The sequence below is a fragment of the Lepidochelys kempii genome, chromosome 6 (assembly GCF_965140265.1).
Source record: "Lepidochelys kempii isolate rLepKem1 chromosome 6, rLepKem1.hap2, whole genome shotgun sequence".
Taxonomy (NCBI): Eukaryota; Metazoa; Chordata; order Testudines; family Cheloniidae; genus Lepidochelys; species Lepidochelys kempii.
Genome location: NC_133261.1, coordinates 67,087,473 through 67,101,185, shown reverse-complemented (window position 1 = coordinate 67,101,185; position 13,713 = coordinate 67,087,473). Strand labels below are relative to the sequence as shown.

Genomic DNA, 13,713 nt, shown 5'->3' with positions numbered 1-13,713 from the left:
CCATCATATGGCCTCATCACATCAGCCACACTATCAGAGGCTCATTCACCTGCACATCTACCAATGTGATGTATGCCATCATGTGCCAGCAATGCCCCTCTGCTATGTACATTGGTCAAACTGGACAGTCTCTACGTAAAAGAACAAATGGACACAAATCAGATGTCAAGAATTATAACATTCAAAAACCAGTCGGCAAACACTTCAATCTCTTTGGTCACTCGATTACAGACCTAAAAGTGACAATTCTTCAACAAAAAAACTTCAAAAACAGACTCCAAGGAGAGACTGCTGAATTGGAATTAATTTGCAAACTGGATACAATTAACTTAGGCTTGAATAGAGACTGGGAGTGGATGGGTCATTACACAAAGTAAAACTATTTCCCCTTGTTTATTCTGCCCCCCACCCCCCACTGTTCCTCAGACGTTTTTGTCAACTGCTGGAAATGGTCCACCTTGATTATCACTACAAAAGGTTCTCCCTCCCTACCCCTGCTCTCCTGCTGGTAATAGCTCACCTTACCTGATCACTCTCATTGCAGTGTGTATTGTAACACCCATTGTTTCATGTTCTCTGTGTATATAAATCTCCCCACTGTATTTTCCATTGAATGCATCTGATGAAGTGATGAACCACAGCCCCACTCCCAGCTCCATGGGGTTGGGGGCACAGATAGGAGTAAGGGGGGGGGTGCGAGGTAAAAAGTTTGTGGACCACTGGTCTAGTGGATTGAACTCTTGGCTGGGGATCAGAAGGTCAGAGTTCTATTCGTGCTGTGCTGTTGACTTGGTGGGCCACATTAATGTAAATTGTAATCAATGGAATAGTACCTGCTTACAGTATTGACACAATAATTGAAATGAATGCGTACTTACAGTACACCAGTGGTGAAGTGGGCCTGGTATGTGACTTTTGATGGGTCACTTATCTCACAAAGGAGGGTTGTGAGGTTTAATGTGTATATAGTTCTCGTGCTAATCATCATCTGTGTCCCCCTCGATCTGGTAATGTCATACTCAAATTTTGGGGAAGGGGATTTAAGCATGACTGACACGCTGAAAAGCCCCAGGTGGTTGAAGGTTTGTTTAAAAAAAAAAAAAATCAGTTTCCAGAGGTGAGTTATAGTATGAATATAGTACCAAAGGAAGGAATAAAATCTTTTGTAGGGTGCAATTCAGGTGATGGCCCCGATGGGTTCTCTGGCTATTTTAACTCTGCAAACGTCCCCTGAGCCATCCACTCCAGACCAATTCTTAATTTTTATCAAAATATGTATATAGAATTCTAGAAGAATGCTTAGAACTTCTATATTGTGCCTTACAGCTGAGGCTCTCATAGCGCTTTACAACTGTTACAGAATTAAACCTCACAACCCTCCTGTGAGTCTGGTAGTATTACCCCCACTTTACAGATGGGGGAAAACGGAGGCATAGAGAGGTGAAGTGACTTGTTCAGTGTCACCCAATGAGTTAGTGGCAGGGCTGGCAATAAACCCAGAGTATCTGACTCCCCCTGTTAGTGGGATAGACTTGCCTTTGACTTAAATAGGTGTCACTGAGAGGTTTGTCTGCTTCTGGAATACTTTTGTTTCTCTCTGTCCTTTGATACAGATTACAAACACAGTTCAATTAAAAATCTAGAATTCTGTGTAATGTTTTGCTAAAACCATGAGCCATAAGATTACAAACAATGGAAGTGCAGCTACAGTACATACATCTGCATTACTACAACTATGACCTTAAGTGACAGTCCGGTTACGAAATTGGGTAACCAACTTGTCGGGTGGATGGGATTACCAAGAAACTACTGTAAATGCACACTTGAAAGTATAGTAGCCACTAAGGATGGAAACAATGTAACTTGTTCACTGAGATTCCCCTGGTCAGATACACAGGACATGCTATGCGATCAATGGGAATCTGATAGTATGCCAGTGAATTTAAGTACATCGCAAAGAATGCAGTGCAACAAGCTCAGTCTAAAAGAGCTAATGACAGCATCGAGCAGTCATAGTTTCAGTGCATTTTATACTGACAGTGTTTCTTAAAATCAAACATGGCTGTTGGTGGGGTGGAAAATATTGGGAGGTGTGAAATATTTCAACCCAATACCATAGAATAAGGGAATAAGAAAGCAATCACTTTCCTCCCCCTTCGTCAAAATTGTTTGTCAAAAACACCATTTCCCTTCTTGGTGAACTCTGGTTCCTCTAATGCTGATTTTGCTTTTGAGTTACTGCCCTGGTGGTCTTTACTGAGATGACAAACCTGAACTTACAAATCTTTTCTCTGAAGAGGGCAAGTTACAACTGTCCTCATTAGTGCAGATAATGACAGTTCTAGGTCTGGGAAAATAAAAGCCATAGATCACCTGCATAGTTATCAAGCTCACTCACTCATGAACTTGGCTGGTTGCAGTGCTTTGTTTTACACAGAGTCATGTTTGCTTTGCTATGCTTAAAAAGTGGGATAGAGGGGCACTTTATGCCCTTGACAAATTATGCCCTTGACAATTTTTCTATATTACCCATCATCACTAATTGGTCAGCATCAGGGAAGCTTCGAAGCAGTTTTGGACATCCCTGGTTCTGCACATAGATATAAGAGGCATCTTGTGAGCCATAAAAACAAAAATTTTCATTCTGTGTTGCTTTTGGGACCCAGATGTCTGAAGAACAGCATCCTGCTGCACAGAATCTCAGTACTATAACTCCTCACTTAGTCGTCCCAGTTAACGTTGTTTTGTTACATTGCTGATCAATTAAAGAACATTCTCGTTTAAAGTTGTGCAATTCTCCCTTATAAAGTCGTCTGGTAGCCGCCTGCTTTGTCCACTGCTTGCAGGAAGAGGAGCCCGTTGCAGCTAGCTCGTGGGGGCTTGGAACCAGCGTGAACCGGCAGCCCCCTATCAGCTCCCCGTTCCCCTAAGTTCCCTGTGCGGCAGCTGCCTAGCAGGCTATCAATTGCTGGTAGTTCAGCTGTCCCTCCCCAACTGCCATGTGTTGCTCCTGCCCTCTGCCTCAGAGCTGCTCCCCCAGACTCCTGCTTGCTGTGCCGGGGGGTGGGGGGGCTAATGTCAGGGTATCCCCTTCCCCCCTGCTCCTGCACCCCACTTACCCCATCTTCCACAGAGCAGGGGGATGCATGACAGGGTCAGGATGGGGGGGAAGAGCTTCCTCGCAGCAGCTGCCATCTCATCTTGCTGATTAACTTAAAAAGGCAGAGTACTTGAGAGTCAGCTTACTTAAAGAAGCAATGCGTGTCTCTCTCTCTCTCACACACATGGTGTGTGTGTCCCTGTCTCCCCTCCCTCCATTTGTGCTGCCTTGTAGAGTGTGAGGCTACATTAACTAACAACAATGAGTTAACCCTTGAGGGCTCAGCCAATTGCTAGTTCATCATTTAGCAGTAAGGCATCCACTGGGGAAATATCCCACCCTCTGACTTCACCACCTCAACCAAGCGTCAATCATCATCGCTGTGTACCAGTATTAAATTTTGTTTAAAACTTATACTGTGTGTATGCGTTGTGGCAGAGCTCCGACTTTGTCCCCATAGGTCCCACACTTCCAGGCAGTTTATGCTAGCTTCAGAGGCTCACTGCAACCCTCCACATAGCCCTTCTCTTTCTAGCGCCAGGGGATACAGTCTACTGAGCCCTTTTCATCATAAGCCAGCAAGGAGGCTGGTGAGAGAATTCCCACAGTTTCTGTTGCTCCTACGGCCTTATACCAAAACAGTTTAGCCTCCTCTCCTGACAGGGGCCTGTTTTCCCCTCCCAGGAGGTGTTTCTGTAATGGCGGGTTGGGGGGGGAACCGGGGCCCGCCCTCTACTCCAGGTTCCAGGCCAGGGACCCTAATGGTAGTAGCTGTTGGCAGCCAATCTTTCACTGCCAGAGTTGCTACATTTCCCTGGGTCACTTCCCCACAGCTCTCCTACTTTTCCCTTACCAATGACTTGAGAGTGTCTTCATTAACCAGCACTTCATCTGCACTTGCTCTCCTCTGCCTGACTGGAGTGAGCCCTTTTACAGTATCAGAGGGGCCTTAATTAGAGTCAGGTGGTCACATTAGCCTAATGGCCTCACCTGACTCTTTGCAGGTTAATTGGAGTCAGGTGTTCTTATTAGCCTGGAGTAGCCCCTGCTCTGGTCAGTCAGGGAATGGAAAACTGTTAATCCAGTGGCCAGTATATCTGCCTTCTGCTACTTTGCTGTAGTGGGCGCTGTCCGGGGTCCTCTGCTCGGTGTCCCCGTCCAGTTCCCTTCGTTTGACCCTTTGACCACACTCCCGTCCCTGTTTTTCATTAGTTGTCCCCCGTAATTAGTTGGCTTCCCAGGTCCTGTGGATCCCCCCTTAGGCTGAGGGGGATCCTTTCGTAGTGGACGAGCTCCGCCCGCCCACTTCCTGGATCCCAATAGGGCTACTTTGCTGTAGTGGGCGCTGTCCGGGGTCCTCTGCTCGGTGTCCCCGTCCGGTTCCCTTCGTTTGACCCTTTGACCGCACTCCTGTCCCTGTTGTTCATTAGTTGTCCCCTGTAATTACTTGGTTTTCCAGGTCCTGTGGAGACCCCCCCTTAGGCTGGGGGGTGATCCTTTAGCAAAGCCCGCCCACTTCCTGGATCCCAATAAGGCTACTTTGCTGTACCCAACTGGCCTGGGTCTATCACAGTGTGTGTATATAATATATAGTCTTTTGTCCTAACCCCCCTATTTACATTAATTCTTATGGGGAAATTGGATACATTACAATTGCTTAACATCGTTTTGCTTAAAGTCACATTTTTTCAGGAACATAACTACAATGTCAAGCAAGGAGTTACTGTATCAAAATTCCCAAATGGAGAATTGCAATAATTTCAAAATAAAAAAAATACAAAATCAGGATCCCAGCAGAGTCAAAAGGGATAAGAAATAGGAGTTCAGACTAATCCCTGGTGTAACTGTTAAATGAATAGAATTATTGCAGAGATGAATTTGGCTCATGATGTCTTCTAATCTAACTGGCAATTTTAAAATTATAAAGCATCAGTAGAATGTTAATGTTCTTAGAATGTTCTAAACTTCCCTTTTTATGGGGGAGAAAAAAAAAGCAGGCAATATCCCACTTTCTTGCACAACTTCTCTTGGTCATGTGGGAAGCCTGTGCTTCAGCCCCTCCAGGTACTGGTTAAAAGGGATGGTTACATTTACACATTGGGAAGGCCCTCTGCATTACAGCATCTGTATCTGCAACTGGGGGATTGAGGTTGTTGTACTCTGCCACATCTGGGACTATGGTCATGTGATAGGCCTTTCCTATCTGACTTCTTGTTGGGGCTTGGCATGAAGGAGTTCTCTAGCATTAAAGGGAATAAGTGTATGACTCAGGCAGGAATCTATGAAGACTGCACTAGGAGACAAAATGTAGAATGAGCAATTAACATTTGCTGAGAAAGGGGGCCTACATTTGAGGTAAGGGGGTGGAATGATTGGGATTTTCCTCATCATGAGAGTTTCAGATCCTCCACTTAACATGATGGTATCTTTAAAAGCAGGATCTTGGTAATTTAAGAGTTTGGGATTTTATTATACACCATTCTCTATTTAATCTCTCTGGCCCACATTGCTATAGTACCTGAGCATCTTTTTTATACTATTGCCTGTTAGGAGCTGCTAAGAATTGTACATGTTGTGGTAAGATGGTGCCTTAAATTCTGTATTTTGGGAGCTATATAATAGAACAAGTTACTGCATTTTGAGTTCACGTTTTGAAACGTGGCAGCTCAAATCTGGTTTAGATTAAGTGGGGAAAGTTGCTTGTTCTTTGCTCATGTAAAACAAACAAACACCGCACAACTTGGTGTCAATGACCGAGTGTGTCATGTATATTGCAGATGAGAATTGAAGATGTATAGGATATATTTTTCACTGCAAGGTTAGCTCAGGATCTTACTCAGTTGTTGCCCCTCACCTCCCTTTCATCCACACACTCAGCCCTCTTAGCTGAGTTAAGTGGTTCTTTCAACCTCAACTAGCTGGCGTATCTGGGGGTATAGGTTAGAGCCCAGCTTTGCTTTCACTCAAACTGGTAACCTGCTCACTTTGCAGTGAGGTTGCAGGCTAAATCACAAGAGTGCTGATAGTCCTTCAAGCCTTCTCACAATTCCTTCTGTGTGCAGGACAGATCAGTTCTCCTACAATTCACTGGAAAAGAATCTGTGCTCTGCTAACTGCAGCAAAAAGAGCTATGAGACATGCTCACAGAAGTCACAGAGAGGCTGGGGACAGATATTAATACCTGGTGGTAGGGGCCCCCCTGGTGAGGGCCTTACGTGCTAATTGCATTTCTTGGGGGGAGGGATAGCTCAGTGGTTTGAGCTTTGGCCTGCTAAACCCAGGGTTGTGAGTTCAATCCTTGAGGGGGCCATTTAGGGATATGGGGCAAAAATTGGGGATTGGTCCTGTTTTGAGCAGAGGGTTGGACTAGATGACCTCCTGAGGTCCCTTCCAACCCTGATATTCTATTATTCTAAGTCCTAGCAGCACAAATGGGGGAGCACAGCACCAATGAGGACACAGTAACTTGGGTATGGCTTTGTATTGTGGCTGCTCACCCCAGTCTAGGCTAATTTAAGTACCATTCACCCAATTAACTCTGCAGTAAAGTGCAGAAGAAGCTTATACTAACCCTTGCTTCTCTATGCCGAGCTATGCTCTCAACAGCAAAATCAGTCTCTGTTCTATAACCACTTAGAGTTTTAAGCAAAGTATTTGGGGAAAATATTTATGCTGTGTGGTTTTTAACAAGCTTGGTAGTGTAGTTATCTATAAACTGAGTCAGTCTCTAACAGTATTTTATTTATTTAATATTTATATTTCAGTAGCATTTAGAAGCCACCAAATCAGGACATATTTAAAAAGGGAGTCCCTGCCCCAAAGAGCGTAGTCTACAAGAGAAGACATGAGGATGAGGTTGGGGGATGGGAGAGGCCGGGTAACAAAAATGTGATAATGCACAATTCTTAGCCAGTCAGAAGGAGTAAACACAACTTGCCACCTGCTTAGTCTCTAACCTCCTTATTCTGATGTTTAACAACTTGCTTGCTTTTGTCCTGTTTTAGACTGTTGGAATTCTGACCCACACTCACGACCATCTTTCGCCAATATACTAGACCAGCTCACTACCATAGAGGAGTCTGGCTTCTTTGAAATGCCCAAAGATTCCTTCCACTCCTTGCAGGAAGACTGGAAACATGAGATCCAGGAGATGTTTGATCAGCTCAGGGCCAAAGAGAAGGTAAACAGGGAAAAACATTCCACTCTCATGTGATCTTGGACTGTGATCTTGTCTAGTTTCACGGCCTAAACAGTATCATCTTTGTGTGTTGGTTTCTTTTACTGGCATTTTTAATATGTACATAAAGGGGTTGGAATGGGAACAAAATAGGTTGTAGTACTCTTCCATGCTGTGTCCACACCTAAACCTTGTCCGCTTGTGACATCAAAATGAGAGTCCAGTCACAAATACTGAAGATTTTCCATAATATGGTAGTTCCTCTCCATTTTTCCATGTGTCACCTGGCAATGAAATTGTTAACAATCATGACAAATACATTATCATTAGGCTTATATGTCAACACCCAAATAATATGGAAGAGGCAGTTCACATTCTCAGAGCTATTGTTTCAAGCTGCCTGAAAATTCAAGCAAACATCAGTATTGGTTACACGATGGTCATCTTTTCAAGGTTTTGGTCACAACCACAAGGGCTAGAGACTTACATTTTTAAAAAAAATTATATTTCAGATACTGGAGCACAAGGTACATCTGTCAGCCCAATTTGACTCTTTGTAGGGAATTAGGTCAGCTCATCATGTAATCGGGAAGCTTTTAGAAATGTCAGTATGCCTGTGTTTTTAGGGGTCTCTTGACATAATCATGCTAGTAATGGTATTGACCTATTTCTATCACCAATCATACAAGTTTCCCACTTAATTGATTTAGTTGGTATGGCACTAAATTTTGCAGTGCTGTTCTAGGTGTCAATTACACACATACACTTAAAATGTACTGGATTTGGCCTGCACCATATGGCCTGCAGTATCAGTGACCAGATTGTGACACATGGAGCCTCTAATCTCTGTCCTCCCCAGGCTCTGATCTTGAGACCATAGGGATTGTCAACAGGCAAGAGCAACAGTAAAAAAAAACAAAATGAAAATAGCTTCAGAGGATGGATCAGTGAGAAGAGAAGCTCAAGTAGATAGAGCTGTTGTACCCTGATTTGCCCCCTCCCCATTGCAGGAGTTCTCAGTGTGTCTGGAACTGATGCAAGGCCAGGGGAAAAGAAACACAGCTGGTGGCTGGCTCACTTAAAAGCTATCTGCCTTCCATATACTTTATGGTCTCTGCTACAAATAGTCATTGGAGTCACTGAAGCAGCTGTCGCCCGGCTACTCCCTACCCTGTTTCCTCTGTTTTCCTGGAATGCACCAGCAGGTCCCTTTGCCTTCCCTTTTCCGCCTTCCCCTTCTCCGTAGTAGCACTGAGCTCTCTAGTAAGTGTAAGAGAAACGCTGGGTGATTGAGTGTGGCAGCAGACTAAGTGGAGACAGCATTAGAGGATAGTAAGGACAAGGGGATGTCCGTCACCAAAAATGAAGGATGCTCAGTGAATGGGGGTGGAGTTCTCATGTACTGTCAGAAAAGTGAACATAAACTGCAGCAGCTCTGTTACTGCCCTTGTAGAACATCTGCTTACTATGATCAGTATAAAAAGGGGGGACGAAGTCTCCATCAGTGTATTACAATGGAGTGACTTAATATGTCCACCAGTTGGGCTGGTGGATATATGCCTAACCAAAGTTAAGGGAATGATGAGCTTATCTATAATGAAATTGTCACTTAAAGGTCAATTTGCTTTAGGCTCAAATGTTAATTTAGGGGTTGAGTGAGAAGGGGCTCTCTGTTGGTTTGTGTTTTTTAAACCAGCCAAAAAAAAAAACCAAAAAACCTTTATGTAACTAGGAATGTGTTAAGAACTTTTTTTAAATTACATGTGGTGGTGGTGTCCGTTGGTACACGTGGTACAACAGGATTATGTTAGTGCTTTAGAGGCAGAAAATGAATTCACTCTAATTAGTCCAAGTTCAGTGTCCAGTCTTAGTGATCTGCAAACAGTAAACAAAACCATCAATTGTGAGAATTAAATTTTAAAATTATTTAAATGTGTAGTTTTTCTTAAATTTTTCAGATCAGGAACCGTCTGTTTGTACAGTGCATAGCACAGTGGGTCCCCAATCCCAATTGGAGCTTCTGGTGCTACTATTATAGAAGGAAAAATGTGAATCATCTATAGCATTTAGAAAAGGACATTTTGAAGAATACTTACTTTGACAACGAGTGTGTTTTTTTTTTTAATAAAGCTTATTATCAAGCTTGTAGGACGGTATTACAGATAACAGTGAGGTTACCAAAAAAAAAAGACAGAAGAAAAGAAAGAGAAGGAAAGAGAGAGAGAGAGAGAGAGAGAGAGAAAATCAGTTTAAAAGTGTGTTTAAAATTTAACAGTATGCTTCCAAACCAAAAGGAATTAAAGTTGAACTCTTCAACTTTTACCTCTGCAGTGAAATTGACCAACTGGAGATAATTATTCTGTGATTTTCTGAAACCTTTTGTCCTTGTGGTGAGAAGGAAGGAATGTAATGGGGAGAGCAAAGGATTTAGAGATCTCAGGAACAATTAATTCCAATTGATCCATTTCATCAACAAAGGGCAAGGTGAAAAGTTAACTTTAAAGTCCTCCATGTTCACAGGGATGCTGCACCCTACCATGAATTGATAGGAACGACCTCTATATAATGAACATTTAAAAGGAAACAAATAAACCTCACTTCATCTCTCTTGATAATGTTATTGTATAGATTTGTGTTAGAGCTCATAGATTCAGTCTTTAAGGCTAGAAGAAACCATCGTGATCATCTAATCTGATGTCCTGCACATTATAGGCCGCAGAACCTCACTCACCCATTCCTGCAATAAACCCATAATCTCAGCTGAGTTACTGAAGTCCTCAAATAATGATTTAAAGACTTCAAGTTACAGAGAATTCACCATTTACTCTAATTCAAAGAGCAAGTGACCCAAGCATCAGAGAATGGCAGAGACCGTGGGGCTCTATTGCCTACTTGACCTGGGGGAAAATTCCTTCCCAACCTCAAATATGGCAGTCAGTTAGACCCTGAGTGTATCAATGAGACCCACCAACCAGATATCTGGGAAATAATTTACTGTAGTAATTCAGAGCCCTCCCTATCTATTGTCTCATCTCTGGCTGTTGGAGAGATTTACTTCTAGCAGTTGCAGATTGTCTACGATGGCATGTAGCCTATCTCATCATACCATCCCCTCGACAAACTTACCAACCTCAGTCTTGAAACCATTTGGGTTTTTTGTCCCTGCTGTTTCCCTTGAAAGACTGTTCCAGATCTTCACTCCACTGATGATTAGGAACCTTCATCTAATTTCAAGCCTAAACTTGTTGATTGCCAGTTTATATCCATTTGTTCTGGTGCCAACATTGGCCCTTAACTTCAATAACTCCTCTCTTTTGTGTTTATCCCTCCTAATGTATCTATAGCGAGCAACCATATCTCCCCTCAGCCTTTGTTTTGTTAGGCTAAACAAACCAAGCTCCTTGAGTCTCCTCTCATAAGATAGGTTTTCCATTCCTCTGATCATCCTAGTAGCCCTTCTCTGCACCAGTTCCAATTTGAATTCATCTATCTCAACCATGGGAGACTGGAACTGTGCACAGAGTATTCCAGATGACGTCTCACCAGTGTTTTGTACAATGATACTAACGCTTCCCTGTCTCTGTTGGAAATACCTCGCCTGATGCATCCTAGGATTGCATTAGCCTTTTTCACAGCCACATCACATTGGTGACTCTTAGTCATCTTGTGATCGACCAGTAGACCCAGGTCTTTCTCTTCCTCTGTCACTTCCAACTGATAGATCCCCTGCTAATAGCAAAAATTCTTGCAGTTAGTCCATAAAGGCATGTCCTTGCACTCTGCACTATTAAATTTCATCTCATTTCTATTATTCCAGTTTTCAGGGTCATTTTGTAGAATATTCCGGTCCTCCTCCAGAGTGGCGGATTAGCCACTGGGCCGATGGGCCCCAGGGCCCTGGCCAACTGGGGGACTCTGGAAAAATGGGTGCCCCTGCAACCCGACCCTGCTCCCCGGCATGTTTCAGCTCACAGGGAGTGGACGGAGCAGCTTTTCCCTTACGCTCTGGGTCTTGCCTTAGCAGCTGGACACCACCTCCTGGGTCCTACTGCTATCCTGTTTCCTCTACAACCGTGAGTGCCTGCAGAGAGGTAGGAGGGATGCAGAGCAAGGGAGGTGGGGTGAGGGGAAGGGAAGGGGAGAGGAAGGAGATGGGGAAGAGAAGGGGATACAGGAATGGGTGGGGGGAAGTAGGAGCCCAGCATGTGGCATTCTCTGGGCCACCAGCAGCTCCAGCAGGGAGGCAACCGCAGCAACACCAGAACAGGGACATTGCTGCAGCTGCCGATGCAGGAGTGATTGCCAGCAGCAGCTGGGGCCTCCCCTGTTACGCCATCCTGTCCCCCCCCAGCACCAGCAGCCCAGGTAGCACTGTAGGCGGAAAGCGAGAGCCAGTGAACCAAGGGGACTGGCTTCAGCGTGCATGTGTGCGTGTGTATGGGCGCGCTTTGCCCCCCTACCCCCACCCCCCCAAATATAGCAGTCAAACTACAACTATAGCCCTGGGACTGGAGGAGCTCCAGCTCCCTGCTGCGGGCCTCAGAGCCAGGGGAGCTCTCACTCCCAGGTGTGGTCTGGGGCCATGGCAGGGGGGAAGGGCACAGAGCTTCTCTGGTGTTGGGGCTGCAGTGGGGGGATTGAGGGACAGAAAGGAACAAGGTTGTGGAGCTCCTGGGGGAGGGGAGCAGAATAGGGCTGATTGTGTGTGGAACACAGCAGAGCGGTGCAGGGAGGGACAGATTGGGGTGGGACTGTGGGTGGGACTGTGGGTGGAAGGAGGGGTGAAGAGGGGCCCCCACTTGGTCTGGCCCAGGGCCCCACGAAACCTTAACCCGCCTCTACTCCTCCATATTGACAATACCTCCCAACTTTGAGTTATCTGCAAATTTTATTAGTCCACTTTTTTTTTTAGTCCACTTTATTGGCCACTTTTGTGCCAAGGTGATGAATGAAAATGTTAAATAAGATTAGTCCCAAGCCGGATACCTGAGGAACTCCACTAGTATCATCTCTCCACCTGACAGTTCACGTTTCAATATGACCCAGTATAGTCTCCCTTTTAACCAGTTCTTTATCCACCTTTCAATTCTCGTATCAATCCCGTATTCTCAAATTTAACTAATAATTTCCCATGTAGAACTGTATCAAATGCCTTACTGAAATCCAGGTAGATTAGATCTACTGCATTTCCTTTGTCAAGAAAATTTGTGATCTTCTCAAAGAAAGAGATCACGTTGGTCTGCCATAATCTACCTTTTGTAAAACCATGTTGTATTTTATACCAGTTACCATTTACCTCTGTCCTTAACTACTTCATTTTTCAAAATTTGTTCCAAAACCTTGCATACAACTGAGGCCAAACTAATGGGCCTGTGGCTTCCTTTCTTAAAAATAGGTGCTATATTAGCAATATTCCAGTCACAGTGTGCAACCCCCAAGTTTATGGATTCATTAAAAATCCTTTGCTGTAGGGCTGGCAATTTCATGTGCCAGTTCCATTAATATTCTTGAATGGAGATCATCCAGGCCTGCCAATTTGGTCCTATAAACTTTTGGTCCTATAAGCTTCCACCTCATATGATTTCTACTTCCGTAAGCTTGTTATCATTAGCCACCCTGCCACTACCCCCTAAGATCCTCATTACCTTTATTAAAACCGAGGCAAGGTATTCATTTAGGTGTTGGACTATGCCTAGATTATCTTTAATCTCCACTCCACCCTCAGTGCTTAGTGGTCCCCCTTCTTTCCATATTTCCTTTTTATTTAAATGGCTAAATAATCTTTTATGATTGTTTTTAATTTCCTTTGGAAGTTCCAACTCTGCTTAGCTTTCGGCAGTTCTCACTTTTCTCCTATACTTTGGGACATACAAGAGGTAGCTTTCCTTGTTGATCCATTCCTTGTAGGCTTTCTGCTTTCTCTTAATAAGATGACTGGGATGCTTGTTCATCCAGTTTGGTCTGCAACCCTTCCCTATGAATTTTTTCCCCTTGCTTGGGATGCAGGCTTCAGACAGCTTCTGCAACTTCGACTTAAAGTAATTCCAAGCCTCCTTCACATTCAGATCCTTAAGTTCTTCAGTCCAGTCCACTTCCCTAACTACTTCCCTTAATTTTTTTTTAAAGTTTACCCTTTTGAAATCAAAGATCCTACTTGCAGACCTATTTTTGTTTATCCTTCCATTTAGTGTCAACTAAATTAGTTTATGATCACTTGATCCAAAGTTGTCCTTTATAGCCAGTTCTTCTGTGAGGTGCTTGTTGCTTACCAATACCAAATTTAAAATGGCGTCATCTCTTGTTGGTTTGGTGACTATTTGGTGGAGAAAACTTTCAGCCATCACATCGAGCAATATCTGGGCCCAACTGTTATTAGTAGCACTTGTCCTTCGATCTATATCTTAGAAATTAAAGCCTCCCATAATCACACAATTCC

At 43.9% G+C, this 13,713-nt stretch overlaps 1 protein-coding gene across 1 annotated transcript in view; it reads left to right on the top strand.

Moving 5' to 3' along the window:
* MAP3K9 (mitogen-activated protein kinase kinase kinase 9) overlaps nucleotides 1-13,713 on the top strand; it is an 89,782-nt gene that overhangs the window by 52,231 nt on the left and 23,838 nt on the right. The window contains exon 5 of the mRNA XM_073348505.1: nucleotides 7,105-7,280. Within this exon, the coding sequence (XP_073204606.1) occupies nucleotides 7,105-7,280 (176 nt within the window). The remainder of the gene's footprint in view (nucleotides 1-7,104; nucleotides 7,281-13,713) is intronic.